At 34.9% G+C, this 22,679-nt stretch overlaps 2 protein-coding genes across 3 annotated transcripts; both read left to right on the forward strand.

Annotated features, from left to right (window-relative positions):
• The first annotated feature begins 203 nt into the window (after positions 1-203).
• On the forward strand, positions 204-1,399 carry LOC137730251 (ribonuclease S-7-like). The gene is made up of 2 exons (XM_068469314.2): positions 204-615; positions 819-1,399. Exons 1-2 carry the CDS (start codon positions 364-366, stop codon positions 1,305-1,307), a joined length of 741 nt encoding a protein of 246 aa, XP_068325415.1. The 5' UTR covers positions 204-363; the 3' UTR covers positions 1,308-1,399.
• Positions 1,400-17,515: 16,116 nt separating this feature from the next.
• On the forward strand, positions 17,516-20,404 carry LOC137717272 (cyclic phosphodiesterase-like). 2 transcript variants are annotated; one of them, XR_015956169.1, is made up of 4 exons: positions 17,516-17,640; positions 17,862-19,568; positions 19,709-19,757; positions 19,846-20,404. XR_015956169.1 is itself a non-coding variant. In XM_068456584.2 (3 exons), exons 1-3 carry the CDS (start codon positions 19,203-19,205, stop codon positions 20,040-20,042), a joined length of 612 nt encoding a protein of 203 aa, XP_068312685.1. In that variant the 5' UTR covers positions 19,089-19,202; the 3' UTR covers positions 20,043-20,404. The 2 variants fall into 2 exon arrangements, 1 of the variants encoding a protein (XP_068312685.1); XM_068456584.2 differs by lacking the exon at positions 17,516-17,640 and having other exon boundaries at positions 19,089-19,568.
• Positions 20,405-22,679: the final 2,275 nt, after the last annotated feature.

Consider the following 22,679-nt stretch of genomic DNA (forward strand, 5'->3'; position numbering starts at 1 on the left):
CGTGATGGAGTACTTGAAAATGTATATGTGTAATTTGTTGGTGAATTTTTGAAATGGAAACAAAACAATAATCTGTGTTGGATACAAATTTCTCACAGCATGTCCACACATGCATGCAGTTTCTTTTGCCTATAAATTGAAAACTTGATAGTGATATGTAACAAGTTATATACTGAATTGCAGACTTGTATTGATTTTCATTTGTAGTGGGAGTAGGAATGTTACTTAATTAAGTTTTTCGCAATTTCGCATCTGTTTCGATCGTTTCCTTTTAACCCCTTCACCACCTCCACCTCCACCTCCACCCCATAGGTACTATAAATACATGCAACTTCGTCTTCAAAACATCAGGTAGAAATAGAAATGGAGTCAAAGTTAGTGCAAGTCATATTTTTCTTCTTGTTTGTCACAGTTTCATCCGCTTACACACCATTCCAATACTTTATGCATGTTCAGTTCTGGCCAGCTGCTGAATGCCAAGCTATAGGGGGGGTGAATAAATGCCACATCATGCAACCATCTCATCTTCAGTTCACTATTCATGGTCTCTGGCCTGCGAATAAATCATCCTCTTCATCCCTTACCTGCATGGGGGATGCCTTTAATGTGAATGGGGTAATTATTCACAAATTAACTCTCAATAGTTAATATTCATGTGTGTCCCTACGTATGTGTATGTATGTATATATGTATATGTGTATATATGTATCATTATATATCTCCCTACATGTGTACCGTATATGTACGTGTGTTTCCGTGTATGTACGTGTATTCTTAACTAGTTTTCTTCTTATGTTTTAATTAAATAATATATGTAGATGGATGATGCACTGAAAAAGGAGCTACTCAGTTCGTGGTGGGATTGGAGAAAAGGGGACCATGTCGAATTCTGGCAAAGAGAGTATGATAAGCACGGAAAGTGCTCCGACAACGTGTTCCCGAAGACCGAGTACTTCCGGAAGACCCTAGCGACGTACCATGATTTTGATATAGCTCAAATCCTGCAGAAGGCTAATATTGTACCCCAACCACTTCAGCCAAAGATGTCGTTATACAAATTGTACTCCATCGATCAGATAACAAAGGCCATTGAGTCCGAAACTGGCGGACATTCCGTCAATATCAGATGCTATCAACAAATGCAGAAGCAGAGCAAGAAATTAATATATTTGGCCCAAGTCGCCCTCTGCTATGATGAATCTGGCAATAACAGAATTGACTGTGATCCAGGCGAAACAACCAGTTGCAAGTTTGACGACAAACTCCCGGAAACTGTACCAAGTATAGCCCACATAAAGCTATGGTAACAACTGTAAGATCAATATAAATAAAGTAAGAGGAATACAATAATCACAGTACCAAAAGTAACCATTAAACTGAAGAAGACATCTCTTGGAAACTAGGGATCTTCTGCAGCTCTCCTCAACTGGATGCAATCGCTCAATGAATGGGATTTGAGTATTATTTATTTTGAGTGATTGAGAGAGCGCAGGGACCCCTTGTTTTATACTACATACGATGATGATTAATAAGGACTCTTCCAATTATACAATCCTAATCAATAACCTAATCAATAATCTATCATTCACATCCATTATAAGTGTTTCAACACTATCGTGACTGTTTTAGCTGAATATACAAATTCCTTATCAGCTTACAACCTTAGTTAATTCCTATATCTTATATCCTCACGTCTCCAAACTAAAGATGATCAAGTGTTCAGCTCTCGTTAGAACTTACATTATCCCACTAGAGCTAATACTTGATTCACGAGATCAGCACCAACTTGAATCACGAATATAAGTTCAGGTAATTAATTAGTATTCATGAAGAACTAAGGGGTAACCTGTTCAATTCGTCGAACAAAATCCCCATAATTACATTCACAAAACTGACTAACACATTGAACTCCCACAAGATTTTGTGTAAAATGTGTCTGTAGATGTATAGTTTCTCACATCCTGCACTTGGTCCCCTTAAGAATCGATAGATCAATTTATCTTAATGTTTCATATTGGAACTCTTGGTTGTTTGTCCTACTGACCAATCATAATATTGTCAAAACCATTATGCATAATAAAATATACATGTACTGTCATAACTAAAGCTGTGCATCTAAAGGGAAAACTTCGAAACAACCACACAACTTTTAAGACTTCGTTAGTGTGGAAACCTTATCAATGAAGAAAACTTTATTAATACTTATTCATAAATACCAATCATATGAACTAGTAACTGATAACAAAACACGTTCCAGGATTTACTTGCTCCCACTAATTAACATAATCAAAACTAGCTAACAGACCGATCTTTGCAAAATGCTTCTTGAAAACCACAACCGGAACTGCTTTGTTTAAAGGATCAGCAACCATAGAACCGGTCTCCAAGTAATCAATCTTCACCAAACTTGCCGTCACTTTCTTTCGATCAATCAAATATTTGATATCTAAATTACTTGTTGCAGATGATTTTTGTTGTTCTTGCTGAAGAAAATAGCTGCATTGTTATCACAATAAATTTGAATTGGTCTCAAAATAGAATCCACTACACTAAGTCCTGCAATGAAAATTTTCAACCATATAGCTTGATTGACAGTTTCACAACATGAGAGATATTCAGCCACCATGGTAGAGCCACTGTTGCCTGCTTCACACTTCTCTACGAACCTGCACCACATGCCATAGTGAAAATATAACCCAAAGTAGAATTAAGGTCATCTAGACATCCAGCAAAATATGAATCACTATACTCTTCTAACACAAGCTCATCAGTTTTCCTGTAAATAAGCATATGTTCCTTGGTTCTTTGAAGGTACCTCAATACCCTCTTGGCTCAATTCCAGTGAGCCTCCCCTGCGTCAGATTGAAACCTGCCAAGAACACTGATAGTGAAAGCAAGATCAAGTCTTGTGCACACTTGTGCATACATCAAGCTTCCAACAAGAGAGGCATGTGGTTTGCCTTCGATGTTTCTTCTTTTCAACTCACTCTTGGGACACTGCTCTTTGCTTTATCTGTCATCCATTGAAATTGGCATTTCAATAATGCCACAAGAAGCCATGTTAAATCTTTTTAAAACCTTGTCCAAGTAACCCTTTTGTGATAACCCCAGCAATCCATTATTCCTATCTCTTTTAATTTCAATACCAAGAACATACGAAGCTTCTCCAAGGTCTTTCATTTCAAAGTTTTCTTGCAGCAATTTCTTGGTTTCTTCCAATAAGCTACCTGTGTTCATTGCAAGTCGTATGTCATCCACATAAAGGACCAATATTATGAAGCTACTCCCACTAATCCTCAAGTATATGCAGTTATGAGAAGGATTCTCAGCAAAGCCATTCTCTTTAACAACTCTATGAAGCTTGAGATACCATTGTCTTGATGCTTGTTTTAACCATATATTGGGTTTTTCAATCTACAAACTGAATTTTGATTCCATTCTTCTAAGAATCCCTCTGGTTACTTCATGTAGATGCATTCTTCAAAGTCACCGTTTAAGAATGCCGTCTTGACGTCCATTTGCTGCAAGACTGGATCTAAATGTGCAACGATGTCCATAATAACTCTAAATGCATCTTTTGTTGAAAAAGGACTGAAGGTCTCTTTATAATCCACTCCCCTTCTTTGAGTAAGCCCTTTTGCTACAAGTCTCGCTTTGTGCCTCTCTATGTTTCCCTTCGAATCTCTTTTGGTCTTGAATACCTATTTGCAGCCTATTGGCTTCATGTTTTCTGTTTTCTCTACAAGCTCCTAGACTTCGTTATTTTTCATCGATCCCAGTTCACTTTCCATTGCTTCTATCCATTTGGTAGCATTTATACTTGATAATGCTTCTTTAAAAGTTTTGGGATCATCGAATTCTGACAAATCAATGTTGTTGGCTGCTGCTTCAGTCATGTACACAAAATTTTCTAAGGCGGTTGATCTCCTTAACCTAGTTGATTTCCTCAGGACCATTGGTTGATTTTCAACTATGCCACCCTCTTGCCCTTGCTGTGTTTGCATGTGTAATGCTTCGGTGTCCATAAGCTCATTGACACGGTTGATATTGACATCATTATCAATCGGTGGTATGGCTCCCAATTTATTTCCTTGCTCAGAATTCACGTTCCCTTCAACTTCATTTGTATCATTATGCATGTGCCTTGGAAATTCAATTGCCTATGTGTCATCATGCATGTACCTTGGAAATTCAGTTGCCACTATTGATGCCTTGAGAGAAGAAGTCTTTGCATGTTCTATAGTAGTGCTAGTGTCTATTTCCTCTTCAAACACAAAATCATTATCATTTGTCCCAGACTCATCGTCCAGACTGTGCTCCATAAATATTGTTTTCTCTGTCTCAACAATTTAGGACCTTGATTGCTAGAAGGGTCGAATTTAAACCCTTTTGATCTCTCGGCATAACCAATGAAGCAATAACTAATTGTCTTGGGATCAAGTTTAACACTACTGGGGTTGTAAATTTTGGCTTCTGCTTTACATCTCCAAACGTGAAAATGATTCAAGCTCGGTCTCTTTCCAGTCCATAATTCAAATGGAGTGTTTTCTACTGCTTTTGAAGGAACTATATTCAACAAATAATTTGCAGTTTTTACTGCATCTCCCCATAAATATTTAGGCAAGAAAACCCTACAAATCATGCTTCTTACCATATCCATTAGGGTTATATTCCTTCTCTCTGTGACCCCATTTTGCTCGGGTGTGCCTGGGTTGGTGTATTGAGCCACTATTCCATTGTCTTGTAAAAACAAGGCAAATGGTCCTGGATGCCTGCCATTTTGTGTATATCTACCATAATATTCTCCATCTCTATTAGACCTTATGATTTTAATTTTCTTTTCCAATTGATTTTCAACTTCAGTTTTATAAATTTTAAGCACTTCCAAGGCTTTTGATTTTTCTGGGATCAAATATATGTAGCAATCTCTAGAATAATCGTCAATGAAAGTAATAAAATATTTATTTTCTTCAATTGTTTAAGTAGGAAATGGACCACAAATGTCTATATGTATTATTTCTAGGAGTTGCTTACTCCTAGTTGAACCCTCTTTACGTTTATTAACCAAATTCCCCTTAACACATTCAATGCAAAAATCAAAATCATTGAAATTCAATGGAGGCAAGATGTCATTTTTAACCAAAAGTTCCACTCTTCATTTTGATATGTGGCCGAGTCTCCTACACCAAAGATTTGAAGAATTTTTCGAATTTTTGACTTCTTTTTCAACATTAAAGATACTTTCAATCAAATTGGTTTTGAATTTAAACATCCCATCACATAGAAATCTAGTGCCAATATGAGAAGATTTATAAAAAAAAACATTGAAGCCAATATTATTTAAAGTAAAATAAAATCCCAATAGTATTAACTTAGAAACGGAAACCAATTCCTTCTCATGGAAGGTACATAGACAACATTTTCTAGCTCCAAGCAAAAACCAAAATCTAATTTTAATCTAACAGTCCCTAGTGTCTTGACTTCAACTGTTCTTCCATTGCCAACTGAAACCTTGACTTCATCCTTATTTAGTGTTCTGTTTGTTATGAAGTCTTGCAATGAATTAGTAACATGAATAGAAGAATTGGAGCCACCAATCATTGCTAGGTATATCAATCAAATTGGACTTAAAACAAGCAAAAACATTTGAAATTTTATTTTTACTTTTCTTTGCCTCTTGTTTGGCAAGCCATGACTTGTATTTAGGACATTTTCTCTTCATATCACCTGTCTTTTTGCAAAAATAACACTTACAAATTGATGAGTTATTAACCTTGAAGGTCTTTTTAGAGGGAGGAATGTTTCTGGCAGAATTCCTTTTAGCAGTATCCGAATTGTAGTTATTGGCATTCTTTGCATAACCCTGAACAAAATTCACCGACTCACCCTTCTCCTTTTCAACCCTTTCCTTCTTAATCCTCACTTCCTCACCCACACATATAGATATTAATTCATTGACATCCCACTTTGCTTGCAGTGCATCATAGGATACTTTTAACTAAGTATAAGTATTAGGCAAGGAATTCATGATGACATGGACCGAAAATGTTTCAGAAATGGGTACCTCAAGTGTTCTAAGCTCCCAACAATGTCGATATCCTTGAGAATGTATTCATGGACACTCCCTTCACCATCGTATCTAATGGTTGTCAGTGAGTTCATAAAGTTCCCAGTTTTTGTCTGAAAAGACTCTTTGCACTTCTCTTTGATCGATTTCATGAACTTCTTTGCATTAGTTGCCTTTGGGAAGCCTCCAAGAACAATCATGGACCTTTTGATTATCATGAGGGATATTTTGTTCGATTTCTCCCATTTTTCATGCTTGGATCTTTGGCTCAAAGTGCATCCTTCATTTGGCATTGGCGGTTCTTCAGTTCTTAATTAACGCCAAACCATATCCAAGACACCCAAAACTATCTCCAAATCATGTTTTCCACTTCTTATAGTTGACACCTTGAGAGGTTCAACTGTGTTGAGGTTCATGGAACTTGGGTTCATGGCTGTATTGATATGGAATGAAAATATTAATCTTTAATCCCCATCTTTACTTCACAGACTCAACAATTTTAGATTGAGGAGTATGCGAGTAATTCTCTTAATCATACCACCTTCATATCCAACATATGAGTTTTCTGTAGTCATGAATAGAAACCCTTATGATTTTTCAACTGACTTGATTCACACGTTGATATATGAAGTGTTATGACACTTCGAATCCAAGACATGAACAACTGAACTTCTTTAGATGATCAATGTCTATGTTTCGAATCCTAGTGCCATTACTAATGTATGTATATTGGTATTGATTACACTTTTGTCAACACAGACAGCTTTAGCTGTCATTTGTTCACATACATCCCTCTTTGAACTATATATATAAATCAGTTCTTTGATTTGAAACACAAAACAATTCTTGATGCTTTCTTCTTAGGGTTAATTGGTATGTGAAAGCTCTGATACCAAATGTAAGATCAATATAAATAAAGTCAGTGGAATAGAATAACTACAGTACCAAAAGTAACCACTAACGTGAAGAAGAAATCTCTTGGAAACTAGGGATCTTCTGCAGCTCTCCTCAACTGGATGCAATTGCTCAATGACTGGGATCTAATTATTCTTTAGTTTGCATGATTGAGAGAGCGCAAGGACCCCTTGTTTTCTACTGCATATGATGATGGTTGATAAGGACTCTTCCCATTATACAATCCTAATCAATCTAACATTATCACTGAGAAAATCTATCATTCACATCCATTCTAAGTGTTTCAACACTATAGTGATTGTTTTAGCTAAAACCCCTATTATACAAATTCCTTATCAGCTTACAACCTTAGTTAATCCCAATCTCTTATATCCTCATGTCTCCAAACTAAAGATGATAAGTGTTCAACTCTCATTAGAACTTACAAACTAGTATTGCTACTTGCTGAGTTGCATGATCGATCGATCGATGTCACTTCGGAGAAATTTTTCTTTGTGACCAGAACACGAGTAGTATACCATGTGTTTTTATATAAGTAGTGAAATTTTTTATTTTTTAAGCTATTAACTTTTTAACACACATATCCCACCATTTGTATAATGACATATGATGTATCATCCTGTGTTTCCGTCACTGAAAAATCTCTTTTCACTACGTACCTACTTATACTGTCATAATTGTGACTGATCACTGTGTACGGGAATATAAATAATAAGTATTTAATGAAATCAGATATATGTTGCTCCTCGAGTACATTTCTTCATTAGCACCAAACCTATATATCTTGTTTAACTTTAACTGCCTCAGCGAGCTTTGAAAATATTCAAGGGTCTAATTAGTCACTGGTCGGTCTTCCATGCAGTCATGCATCCGCATAATCGAGATTGTACATGTACTATTGAGAAAGGGTTTAACTACACACACACAGAGAGAGAGAGAGAGAGAAAGAGTAAAAAGACACAAAGTCTGAAGGATGATTCAGGAATGTACTACATCAAATTCAAGGAAAGGGTTAATTAATACTACTTCAGGACAGACGTTCAAATTCATAAACTTGACTTTTCACTGTCTTGTTTTTTTAAGTGCTGAACAAACTAGTTGATATCTTCTTCTTCTTTTTCACAAACAAAAGTTCGCTTGTTATCTCGTTAAGGTATTCCTCTCTTCTAATCGTGTCTCCAAAAGTTCGCTTGTTATCTTGTTATCTCGTTATAGTACCTATGCGGTGGGGGTGGAGGGGTTAAAATGAAACGATTGAAACAGATGCGAAATTGTGAAAAACTTAATTAACATTCCTACTCCCACTATAATGAAAATCAATACAAGTCTGCAATTCAGTATATAACTTGTTACATATCACTATCAAGTTTTCAAATTATAAGCAAAAGAAACTGTAGACATGCTGTGAGAAATTTGAAACCAAAATATGCTGTGAGAAATTTGAAATAGAAAACTAGATTTTAATCCCTATATAAGATGAAGTTTAGAAAAATGTCTTATACAAGATTAAAAATTAATTTTAGTTCCTAGACTCTATTTAATGCCAGCATATGTATTCAATGTTTCTTTTCTTATTTATAATTTTATGAATTTAAATTTTATGAAAATATTATAAATTTTAATTCTCATTATGGTAGGCATCTTATATAAGAAAATATTTTCGTAGAGATTTTTTGGTACACTTATGTTTTTGCATATTTTCTTATCTACCACTATTCATAAAAATATATTTAGGTACGAACATTTCGGTACAATGGGTTAATATAATATGTTTAGGTACGGATATTTCGGTACACTAGTTTAGTATAATATATTTAGGCACCGACATTTCGGTACACTAGTTTAATATCATATAATTAGGTACGGAATTTTGGTACACTTATGTTTTTACATATTTTCTTATCTGTCACTAATTCACTATAATATATTTAGGTACGGGCATTTCGGTACACTAATTTAGTAAAATATATTATGATATGAATGTTTAGGTACACTAATTGGAGAAAGTTAAATAAAATTGTATAATAATAAATTTAAAATTTAATGTAATAACATTAAATAAGTTATCTATTAAATATAAAAACTTTGACGAAAAAAAATTCTATTAAATATAAAAACAAAAATATAATATGAATTTGAATTAAGTACACAATAAGGGTCTAAAATCAATAATCAATCTAACACCAGTTTTTTTTTTAAATTTTAATCTTCTTGAAAGATTAAAATTCAAAAACCCCAATTTGAAACCCTACACGGATTATTGTTTTGTTTCCATTTCAAGAAGTCACCAACAAATCACATATATAAATTGTCAAGTACTCCATCACAACCATTACACATGCCACCTTCCCCCGTCTAAATAATAAGCTAATTTCCAATCAAGCCAAGACTGGTTACGTGAGGAACCTTCATTCGACTTGAATGTCATGAATATCAATCAATAAGAAACCCACTTAGTATTATGACTATTTTTCCCTTTATGGTAAATATGAAATTAAATTGAAGAATTCCTAATTATATACAAATGATTTACCTATGATATTCATGTTTAAAACTTTTTTTTTGGTTCAATTGGAGAGTCTATATCTATGAAAAATATTTACTTAACATCTTCATCTAATTGCCTATAAGATAGACAGCTATCGATCTATCCCCAATAAAGATACCAATACAATTATATACCTAAAGCAAAGATATATAAACACGATTATGAGTTATCACCATAACAAGTTCTAAGACATGTAGAAGCAAAAAGATTATATACTACATGCAGTTGTTGGCATTTTTGATTGGGTATTTCACTATACAACCCCTCATTGATTATGTTATTCTTAATGATTTCTTCTGATCTCAATTTCAGTTTTGTTTGCAAACCAAAAACTAATGCATTAAAGCGGGTTATAATATTGGGGCTATAGATTAGACTTTCTCTTTAAATATATCATCTTGATTAACCCATTAATTGGGCAATTATATAGTCTAACGTTTTCAGACCATGCTTGATCATGTTTACTTTTCTCATGTTCTATGTAAAACCAACTCTTCAAGTCGTGAGGATTATGGTTGATCTTTACCTAGACTACTCCTTTGCTTCTTTTTTTTTTTTTTTTTCAGTACAATATATTTTTGCTATTGAACTTCAAATATTTTCTTTCCTACAAACCTCACCTAGTTGAAAGGAATCCCACCTTCCTCTCCTCTTGTGATTTCTTGCATTCTCCTCAAATGCTATTATAATTTAACCTCTCATATGCCAAAGGAAGGATTATAGGCTATTGCAACTTGGAGGGTAGGGCGTCACGACCTGTTACACCAAGACATTGTCTTAGAGGGGCAAAATCTACTCTTAAGAGCAGTGACTACACGCCTCAACCTAAAAGCTTATTCAAATCGAGGATCGACGGAGAGCGTTACCTACAAAAGATAAGTATTATCTTACTTGGTTTATTTTATTTAATAAATTGTGGTGATAAAATTGTGATATACTACTATTAATTTTGTGATTTGTTGTAGGAGAAGTAACGTTACTTCATTGTAGGAGGACACTACAAAAGTCGGTCCAATTTGTTGATTGGCTCTGATTGCTTGATGACTATGATTAAATTGATCACAATATATAATATATAATATAATTATATATTTATAACATTGACTTTGTTTTACTTCTATTAATGGGTCGATAGCTAGAAAGAAGCCTTGATAAGTAAGATCCATTTTGTACCTTAATTCTCTTCGAATTATATTGATAGGTAAAGCCTATCGTTTAGCAAATGTACAATTGATTTGATTTCCTTCTCTCTTATTTACTGGTTTTGAGGCTAAGAGATAAAACAGTCGTTCCCTATCATTTTTATTATCCTATGTTTTATCACCCATTGGTCTTTATATTAATCCTTTTGGTTGCTGTTATATTTCCTTGCTTCACTATCCCAATATAATTTAGTTGGACCTTTTTTTGCAGAGAGTTGAAATAAGAAACGCTTTTGGCATATAAATTTTTATAGCATCTTTAAACTGTGGGGGTCACTCCATCTCATTTGGTTTGGAGGAATTAAATTAGATGCGTTGTGCCATGTGATTACGAGTATCATATAATTTGAGTTTTACTTTACATCTTTTTCATGCATCACTAAGAGTTTGGTCGAGTGAATTCTAGGAGATCATTCAAATTGTGGGGGTTATAGGAGAGTCCTTTGTGAGGAATATTCATATTAAAATTAAAACATTACTTGGCTACTCAAAGATGAGTAGGAACTCCTACTAAAAAAGTTTTAAAATTGTTCGCTATCAATTTATAGAATTTCGTGTTTATAATCAAAACATTTTATATTATAAATCGCCCTATAAAGATCGTCTCTACAAAAAATCAATTAAAACTAAAGTCGTTTAGTCATCAAACTGTTTAAAAACAAATGAACGGAATTAGTAAAAGTATTACGAACCGTCTATGTATTTGGCACAATAGATTGACTAAATAACCTTAGTTTTAATTTATTTTTTGCAGAGATGATCTTTCCAATGTGATTCATAGTATGAACCGGTTCTTATCATATGGACCAAACTCTGTGATTAAAACACTAAGAGTTTTGTGATTAAAACACTAAGAGTTTTGAGTATGAATTCCTACGTATCTTTAAGTAGTCAAGTATTGTTCTTAAAATTAATGACATTTTAAATTGTGGAGCTTTCTTTTATTCATTAAGTTACATCAACTTGTGTATTATTTATTAATTTTTAGCTATATCTGATATTGTGCAAATTTCAACATGATCACAATTTGTTCATGGCAATGACATTTTTGCTATAAATATTGAGAGCTACTAGACCCACCTCATTGTCTTATTTTCTCACCCACGTTATAATGTCACCCACCTTAAAAAGTTAAAAAATTAAAATGTTATTTCCTCACCCACTATTATTCCCAAAATAACCTTTAATATATACATAAATATGAACTTATAAAATTCTCTTAGAAAATATAACAAATAATATGTAAATGAAAACCACTAAGGTATGCAAATTCAAATGGAAACGACAGAGATATCCAAATTCAAAAGAATTCGACAACAACAAATTCAAAAATATGATGGACAAATTCAAATGACCTACACACAAATTATTCTTCTACATTTTCAATGGAAACATAATCTTCTACCCATTCCGTAGAAGTGTCATCTTCCACCTGTTCAATAAAAAAGTCATCTTCTAAGTCCATTGATATTTTTTTACTTTCTCTGAATGAAAGAAGATGAAAATGTGAATTAGGGTTTAAGGTAGACAAATCGTCTTCCACTCCCAACTTCTTTTTATTTTTTTAAAATTAAGCAAAACAAGATAATTAATGTCTTTATCAGTCTTTTTGCAAATGGAAAAATTTGTAATTAAAAAATTCATTAAAAGGTGGGTGGGAAGATAAGACATTCGGGTGAGAATAACATCACTCTAAATATTTTGGTGGAGTTATTTTGCTTTCAACTAAATTATTAGTTATATGAATTTATCCTTAATCTAGTAGACGTCATCACTGATGAATTTTTTCCAAATGAACTTCAGAACATCATTCAAATTGTGGGGTTTAGAAAAATCTCGTGTACAGAGGTCTATTTGCAGATGATGACAAAGAATTATGGATATATGACAAGGAAGTATGAAGATGAGATGATAAGAATTGTGAATTGGAATTGTGAGACATACAGGGAAGTACTCTTTAGCTGTTTTGGTAAAAGAAAATTATGTCATTTGATTATTGAGTACTCTATAATTTTATGGTTTTCACTTATCTAATTTACTCAGCATATGAACTTTATTAATAGGGCATGTAATTTCTGCTGAGTTAATTTCTAAGTAGTTGTCATTTGATAAAATAACAAAATGAAATTTTGCTCTAACTTTCCTTGTGCATGTAAACACAATATCAGAAATACTGTTGTCCTTAATCAGATGCATAATTCTAAGTGCTTGCATCTCTCCTTATGAGAATGTTAAATGAGCTCATGTCACATCCCGGCCCGGGGGGGACCACTTCCCGGGCCCGCTCCATCACTGTAGCACGATATTGTCCGCTTTGGGCCCCGACCATGCCCTCACGGTTTTGTTTTTGGGAACTCACACGAGAACTTCCCGATGGGTCACCCATCCTGGGAATGCTCTCGCGCGCTACTCGCTTAACTTCGGAGTTCCTACGGAACCCAAAACCAGTGAACTCCCAAAAGGCCTCGTGCTAGGTAAGGATGGGAATATACATATAAGGATCACTCCCCTGGGCGATGTGGGATGTCACAATCCACCCCCCTTAGGGGCCCGACGTCCTCATCGACACACCACGACCAGGGTTAGGCTCTGATACCAAATTGTCACATCCCGGCCCGGGGGGGACCACTTCCCGGGCCCGCTCTACCACCGTAGCACGATATTGTCCGCTTTGGACCCCGACCACGCCCTCACGGTTTTGTTTTTGGGAACTCACACGAGAACTTCCCGATGGATCACCCATCCTGGGAATGCTCTCGCGCGCTACTCGCTTAACTTCGGAGTTCCTACGGAACCCGAAGCCAGTGAGCTCCCAAAAGGCCTCGTGCTAGGTAAGGATGGAAATATAATATAAGGATCACTCCTCTGGGCGATGTGGGATGTCACAGCTCATGTAGGACAATATTTTAGTATAAAAATGAATTGAATTAATTTGGTAAGGAGATATGTCGTTTGCTTGTTGAGAATGAGTCCCACATTGATGGGAGGAGGGACTTTGCATGGTCTTATAAAAGGTTGGGCTACTCCCCCATATTGTCAATTGATTTTATGGTGGAACCCCAAATTTCTTCATGATATCAGAGCAAGGTTGTCCCATGTGTGAAGCCAAACGGCCACATGTGTTTCACGTCAACCCCATTGTGTTGTCCACTTGTTAGGCTCGTAAATTCGCCACATGTGAGGGGGCATGTTGAGAATGAGTGCCACATTAATGGGATGAGGGACATTGCATGAGCTTATAAGAGGTTGGGCTCCTCCCCATATAGCTAATTGATTTTAGGAAAAATTCGGTTCTCATCCCTATTTTTCCTACTCCATTGATTAAAACCTTATTCCTTTTCAATTTTTGATCAATGTCCTTATATTTTAATAAACATCATTAATTATTTCAATAACATGATATTTTTATTTCTAAATATATTCATTTAGTGTTAGAAACGTTATATTTGTTATATTTATATTTATGGCTAAATTTTTTATCATATATTTTTATTTTTAGTTTGTACCCATTTTTTAATTTGCAATGCCTTTTTTTTTTTTTTTAATTTGTACCAATTTTCTTTTCAGTTTTAATATGTACCCATATATTAATTCATTTTTGTGCCCATATTTTTTAAACTTGTATTTGTATTTCTACCCATTTTTAATTTTGCTAAATGTACCCATGCTAATTATATGTATTTATTTTATGTTTTAAAATATATCAATAGTTATCTTTTAAAATATGTAAATAATTATGCTGGTACATTATTTTTTTGCTATAATTTTTGTGAAGAACAATATTACTCTAAAATTGATTTTTAAGTATTTATTATAGTTTAAAAATATTATTTAAATTTCATAATTTGGGGGACATTAAATGCATAAATGCATGAGTTAAATCTCTTAAATGAGGCTAAAGACCTCGATCAAAATATTTAAACAAGCAAGGTTTCAATCTAACAATTAGGTTGATTAGGGATTGGAACCAAAATAACCCTTGATTTTATAATGGAATCCCAACTTTCTTCTTTGGTTTCGACTTAGACTAGCATGGAGAAAAACAAAATCATGGAATTTTATGATTGAGTTTTAAAGAGCATTAAAGTAATGATTCCACATATTAATATTCTGATTAAATAGCTTTAATGTGGGTTTCCTTTTATTTCTCATTGATTGAGTTATTATTATTATTATTATTTTTGTCTACGGAGTTTTATGCCGATTAATGTTGATATTTATAATAGAGAGTTAACGCGCTTATGAATTTTGTGTTAAATAAGAATTAATCTTGAGCATTTAATATGCAAATTAATTTGAGAAATTATTGTTATATCATGATATTATGTTTTAAAGAGATTCCAATACCTATGTGGGGGTATGTGTGAAGTTACAAATTTTTAGAAATATTACGTCAAAATATTACTTCAAAAGATAATATAATGTCTGGTTGATTGTGATTACGTGTTTCTTCTCTGGTGGTGGAATGATACCATGGAAGTGAACATAGAAAATTAAAATGACGGTCCACCATGAACGATGAATTCATTGAGAAGGACGCATATGTCTTGAGAGAAAAGTTACACAAGATCATTGCCGAGGCATATTTTGAATACTAAACATATTTGAAGTACTATTACTTAGAAATTGACGTCTGGTGCGTTTTACATTATACTTTTTACATATGGCAATGCATATTAATTGCAACTCTTTATTTGCCATGACATTTTAATGTGATGTATCGGAGAGAGTCTAATTTGACATGCATGTTGAAGAGTAGAGGCTAAGTGGCTTAAAACCCGTCCAATTACATCCAAATACATGAGAGACGAATTTTGTCTATTAATGAGATTTTCAATTCGTTTAAAGCGTGCAACTAATTGATATATGAATGTCTCTGTACTGTATTTATATAATCAAAAGTATATTTTCATGTATCTTTTGATGCTTGAAATTAATTTTAAATTTGTATATTTGTGATGCTTAAATCAAAGCTACTATAAATTAAGGAAAAGGTGTTAGAATTTTTAATGACCCTTTTGATAAGTGAGATACAAGGACACGAACTGTGTGCTAATGACATTTACAAGAGTTAAATATCAAAGTGCGCCATGAACAAGACTAACAAAATAAGAATATTATTAAACAAACGAGAATGCCGAAACGGCTACAAAACCGTAAAGGCTACATTGTGAATGACTTGCTTGTTCTACGAACTACAAAGCATCACATATATAGAGAACTAACCTAACCCTAATACGCAAGAAAACGAAACCCTAATACTAACGGGCTAAGCCCAAATTCTAACAATAAAATAATCCTAAATTCCAACACCCCCCATCAAACTCATGGCGGTACACATCATGAGTTTGCCAACAAGCAGATGCGGATGCAAGCTTCGTTAGGTGGACAAGACAAGACAAGCTCCGTTAGGCAAACACGACAAGACGAGCTCCGTTAGGCGGACAAGACAAGACAAGCTTGGTTAGGCGCAACGGCGAAGCTAGTAACAGGGCTAGAGTGGGCTCTAGCTAGCATAGGGAGAGTTTTAGTTGTTTAAGGTTAAAAATACTGATAATTTAGATTATTTTATTAATTTTAATTGTTATAGCCCACCTAATAAGTAAAAGTTCTGAACAATATGACTACTTTTAGAAAAAGTAAGGGTTAATAAATATTAAATAAATTATTTACTTTAATCAATATCAAATTTTATTATTATTATATTTCAAATCGTATACACAAACTGGCAGACACGTCCCATTAAGTCTTTTTATTTGATTAGTTTCTAGGGAGTAGTATAGTGATTAGTTTAGGAGTAGAGTAATCATCTCATCCGGTTTTAAAAAGTAAATTTAATATTTTATTAATTTAGGTTTCCTAGGAGTAGACTAGTTTATTATTTTATTTCGACTTGTGGGGTACAACACAGTGACCCTCTTTCACTTTCTGATTTTCAAAAAAGCCTTTGTCCCATCTCGACCTCTTGTCTCTGCACTGCAGTTCACAGAAACCAAACATACAATACAAGTGAGAAAACTTGTTGATTTTTTTGGCTTATTAAAACAAGACGTCGCAAGATTTTTCTGGCTTATTAAAACAAGATGTCGCAACAAGATGGAGAGTGAATTTCTGGCATATTCAATGGTTGTGTACATTGAAAAAGAGCTTGCCGAAAAGATTGATTTAGAAGAAATAACAAAATATTTCAATTCCATTAAGGATCGAAGGGCACAACTTGAATAGGTACTTTTTCTTTTATTTGTTAAGTTGTTATGACAAGATTGATGATGTATGTTTCTTTCTACTATAAGTTGCAACTTCAAATGTTTTCTTTGTTATGACAAGATTGATGATGTATGTTTTTTTTCACGTGGATCCCTTAATGACACGTGGCGTCCAGTTGTTATCCACATAGGCGCCACATCATCAGTTAAAGGCAGAGTTAACAGTTTGACTAACAGATGTATGAGACTGTCCCAAAATTAACACTTTAGATATGACTCTGGGATGAAAAAAGCTTCATGTACCAAATGTTGAAAACCATGAAACTTGAAGGTAGTAAACTGATATTTACTCAAAATATAGATACAATGAATGCATATCTCAATACATTAAAATTGACATGATTCATATCTACTCTAAGAAATGCAAATACTATACTTTTTTTTTTCTTTCAAATAATGTATCTTTACAGTATAATGCAGGCTAAATCAAGGCATAATCCACATTATGCCATGTTGACACGATGTGACAGAAGAACTGAACTCGGCTAAAATCAAATAACATGTTCCACGAGGCCCACAAAGAAAGCAATGGATGATATTAGGTGGGCCCAACTTTTGAGTTAGAGGTTGTAGAGCAGAACACAAAACCAGCAGTGCGGCCTCCATCGACTCCTTCTCCGGCGGGGGTCTCTTTCGTCTCCGGTAATTTCTGCAACAATTAATTAAAATCTTTACTTACTAATCCTAATCAGTTTCTGTGGTGATGATATGCACACACGCAGATCAGGACGTATGTAATTGGACCTTGCTTCCGAGAATTAATCAAAGATTTGATCTAAAATCTGAATCAGTTTACTGTTTGTGATTTTTTCTTCTTAGAAATCTTAATTAAAAAGTCTTCATAATTTGTTGTTTATCGTTAGAGGGAGAGCGCGAGGAGTGTTGCAGCGGCAAAATGAAAATGGGACAAGATATGTTGGTGAAAATCCTACTAACTCTGCCTCCCAAAACTCTGATGCGATTCAAATGTGTCTCTAAATGGTGGTCTGCTCTCATCAACAATCCGGGTTTCGTGTCAAATCACCTCTCCAACTCCGCGAACAACAATCTCACCACTCTCCACGTCTTTTTGGCGCGATTAGTAGTGCAGCGGCAGCATGAGGAGGAGGAGGAGGAGAACCCCAAGTGTAACAGCACCACTAAGAAGGGGGAGACTGAAGAAGTATTATCAATTCTTGAGTTTTGCAGAGACGATGATAATACTGATGACGAGCATAGCAATAGCTGCTCTCTTGTTGGTGTCCAGGACATCATTATTCCTCAATCTTTGATTCAAAATATCGGAGTGCCGGAACAACAATTTCGTATCCACGGCCACTGCAATGGCATTGTTTTACTATCTAGTGAGAGTGGCCTAGTTTTATGCAATCCCGGAATTGGAGAATTCAATCGTATTCCTGATGAGCCATGCCTTCCAATGTGGCCCTTGCACCAGCCGGATGATTACGATGGGCAAGACCATCTCGAAACTGGTTTTCATACTGGATTTGGCTATGATCCCATGTCTAACGAGTACAAAGTTGTGACCTTTACTACTTATTTTCAAGAGGGATATGAAAACCGCCGGAGATTTCTTAGTCGGCACAGAGCAGTAGTATACACCATGGGTTGTGATTTTTGGGAAGAGATCAACACAGATTCTTTAGAAATCGAAACTACTTTGTTTTGGCCTAAGGATTTCCAGATGTCCTTCAAGGGAATGTGTTATTGGCTGGGAATTGAGCAAGATAAGGAATTATTTCCATTTGACGCAGTTGAGCATCGATTCCATGCGAATGGGATATTGATCATTTCCTTCGATACAAGTCGTGAGGTATTTCACGGTATACCCTTACCATCTGAGCTCCAACAGTTTGTCCGGTCGGATCACCTCTATTTGAAGCTTACTGTTTGGAATGAATCAGTTGCTTTTTTTGCCCTTAGTGTGGACCGTCGTCGATATCCTGAACCTTATGAAATGTGGGTGATGGATGATGACTTTAAGGGTGCTTGGACAAAACACTTGACCATTGAGGGCACAGATGATCAGATACGTAGGTGTGGACCTGTGGCGTTGTGGGGCGATGAGTGTCTTATGGTTGACACTTGACAGTGATGGACACGTAGTTTTCTTTAATCTTTGTACCAAAAAGCTTAAGCATATTCCCATTGAAACAGAAGATAAAGATAGTATTATTGTTTATGTGAATAGCATAGTTTCGGTCATGGGACGCAGCCACAAGCTTAAGAGCATAGAGAATACTTGCTCAGATAAAGATGAAGATGCGATAGTGGTGGTAGACGGGAAGAGGGAAAGTTGCCGGAGGTTGTACTCGTATTCGGTTTGGGCCATTCCACCGGCTGATGTTTCCCATAGAATCAAGAAGGTGATGGAGGGCCTCCAGGCAGAGTTTGGTGGGCCGGAGATCGAACCTCACATCCCCATCCTGGGATCCATCCAGATGATGAGTCGTGAGGATGCCCTTAACAAGTTTAGATTTGCTCCTATGGATGAGATCGTTGCTAAAGTTGATCGGGTGGTTACTAAGAATTACTATCACCAGTGTGTTTCATTATTGATGGATCGAGAGGTATATATTTTCTCGATCACTTGTTAATACATATTCATTTTCTTGATGTTTTGTTTTGTTCTGTTTTGTTTCCTTTTCATCTTTCTCGTTTTGGTTTGAGCTTGAATAGACTCACTTATCATTACACCTTCTTTTCTTAGTTGTTTGAAAATGCCCAACGTTGGAGCTACCATTTCGGTTTCTACAACAGTAAGTTGTTGTTTACAGTGACTTAATTTCTTAAAGTGTTGACGGGAATGTACGTATGTAATCTGCGTGTCTGCAATATTTGATGCAGGTTCTATGCCATATTTGAGTCTCCTCTACGGGAAGTTGACGGAAGAAGAAAGGAAAAAAGCTGGAGAAATTGTTAATATTCTCGACGAGAGCATTAATAGCTTGACCTTCCGCATAACTCACTTTGCATTGTATGAAATAGACTACGATGACAGATCTCTGAAATCTTGGACCAAGATTGCTGAAATCGGTCGTTAGACAAGCTCTCCGGTTGCATATATATGCATAGCACTTGGCACACTACAAAAAATATGGGCACCGCACACAATAAATTATTGTGTGCCCTTTGAGGCCAAAGAGCACCAACGTATGTGCTTGTAGACAAATAGCAACAATGTAGCAACAATAATTTTATGTGTGCCCTTTATGAGTGTGTCCTTTGGCCGAAGGGCACAATATAGTTGTTTGTGTTATTAAGGCAAAGCATTATAGAGCCTAATTTGTGCCTTCATTCTGATAGGTCTGACAGTCCTTTTCAACTGATTGGGCACTTCTGTGTAATCGTGCCCTATACCAAATTTATTTAAAAAGAATTGAATTTTTTTTTCTTTTCACATGAATTACATCCGGATTCTTGCCCACTCACATACTAATTATATCGATCTATAATTAATAAACCTTAAACTGCATCAGTTGAGAAGAAATTTGAAAAGAAGAAAAGAAAATAAATAAATAAATAAAACCTTAACTTAAATTCACAAATTGGGTGAGGTATTAAGATTAGAAACAATATCTAAAGAGAAAATAGAATGAGTTTAACCAGGTAATATATACTAAGTGAATGAAGTTGTCTAACATTTTACAAGATAACAACATCTAAAATCTACCAAAATTGAGGTCATCCTATCTCAACCTCCGCATGGATATCATCCAGTATTAGCGCCAATATATTTCTCTGGACAACCTCCACTGTCACTTTTTCTGCTAGCATTATACACATAATACAAGAGAGAGTGGAGTGAGAGAGAGAGAGAGAGAGAGAGAGAGAGAGAGAGAGATTCGGTGAGAAATGAAGAGAGAAGTGATGGTGGGTAAATAAGAGAGAGCGGAGTGGTAAGTGATTACTCGAACATTACTATAAACAAACAATGCCTGACGACCAAGTAAAATATAGTAACTACCAAGACCATAACGCAGTGGGGTGCACACAAGGGATATTGCACGCATGCAAAATATCCCATCCAAACAACAACCGGTCATCACCACATGCAATATGTGTGACACATTCGGAGAAACCGAAAATGACATTCAAAGTCCACCAATCCGACGCATAGGATTTGATAAAAGGATTTAAAAAATGTTTCTGACCCACATGCAGCCGATCAATTTCCTAAAAAACTTTCGTTTAAGAATCACTAAGGATGGACACATAATTTGGACTGAGGAGGAAGCCCCTTCTTGGTTACACGTTGCACTATTGAAATCCTCTGACTTGGAATGGGGGCAAGGTGAAAGAACAAACGAAATCAAAAAACAAAGACAACTCAAACATGTTAGACTAACATTTAAATCTGGAGGTCATTCCGGGTATGATCCGACACTTCCTCAACCTTAATCTGGTCAATGCATTACCGTGAGTCTAGGGCAAAAGGTTTTCCATTAGCTTAATATTTAATACCTAGTACCGAAGTAAGGTGGTATTCCGGATATCGCGGTGGAAATCTTTACAAATACTAAATTTGGAGGTGACGTTTTCCCAAAACAACGTCACCGAAGATGGCTTTTGAACTATGCCTCGGGCCCACAAGCTTACCTGTGTTTTTCCTCAACACTCCTTACTTCGAAAAGATTGACAGATTAAACTCTATTCATCGATTAGGAAGCAAACAGTATTCATCATCATTACAAATTTTTTTGCACGACGTTTGAGATTGCACCGCTGGGTCTGAAATGTCTCTGCTACATTGTACGAAATTGGATCATATACAAAGATAGAAGACCAAACAGTACATATTCTAAAGCAGGAGAAAGGCTGATCGGAATAAAATTACCTCAAAAGTCTGGTGAAATCCAGGACAATAAGTGAAATCCGAGTGACTCCGCTGATATGGCCATACTTGTTCCACAAGACATGAAATTTGACCCGAGCGACTCCAATTGTTGTCTGCGATGTTTCATTGTCACCTTTTCCTTTACTAGTTTTGAAAAAATGAAGTTTTTAGATTTTATGACTTAAATAAGATATTTTTATATTTTAACTCTAAATCTAATTCAAGTATTTATTATTAAAACTTACCATATTTAAGTGTTATAACATTTATAAACCTATTCTTAAGTCATGTATATTTTTATGCGCCAATCACATTAATAGATAAAAATTTATCCAAAATTTAAATTCTTATAATTAAAAAAAAGTCAACAACAATACATACAAAATTTATATGAAAAAAACTCATGGGTACAAAGTATTGTGACAAATGTATAGGTACATAAAATTCTGGTACGAATACATTAGTATATAAGTTTTAGTACAAATGTCTCACCTACGTAACTATAGCACACTCATAAGTACGTAATATGCATATATACATATATATATATATATACATATATATATATATATACATATATATATATATATATATATATATATATATATGGAGAAATTCACGCATAATGAAGAAATTGAACTTATCACAAACTCAACTAATCGTTTACGTGCGCTACAAGCAAACCTGAAACCTTATCACAAACTCTTTTGTACAAATCCTTCCAAAAGTTGTGGAACTTCAAAAAATCCTCTCACAGAAATACATGGGACTTAGGACTCGTTTAACAAGTACTAGCGATTAAAAATACTTTTAAAGAAATATTTTTTAATTCTAAAAACACTTA

This window comes from Pyrus communis, chromosome 15 (assembly GCF_041283825.1).
Source record: "Pyrus communis isolate YQ-2024b chromosome 15, ASM4128382v1, whole genome shotgun sequence".
In the NCBI taxonomy this organism is placed as follows: Eukaryota; Viridiplantae; Streptophyta; class Magnoliopsida; order Rosales; family Rosaceae; genus Pyrus; species Pyrus communis.

Coding starts and splice junctions, on each gene's coding strand:
- LOC137730251 (XM_068469314.2), top strand. CDS start 364: ATGGAGTCAAAGTTAGTGCAAGTCATATTTTTCTTCTTGTTTGTCACA. Junction 616..818: donor ATGCCTTTAATGTGAATGGG/GTAATTATTCAC, acceptor TAATATATGTAG/ATGGATGATGCACTGAAAAA.
- LOC137717272 (XM_068456584.2), top strand. CDS start 19,203: ATGGGACGCAGCCACAAGCTTAAGAGCATAGAGAATACTTGCTCAGAT. Junction 19,569..19,708: donor CATTATTGATGGATCGAGAG/GTATATATTTTC, acceptor TTCTTTTCTTAG/TTGTTTGAAAATGCCCAACG. Junction 19,758..19,845: donor CCATTTCGGTTTCTACAACA/GTAAGTTGTTGT, acceptor TATTTGATGCAG/GTTCTATGCCATATTTGAGT.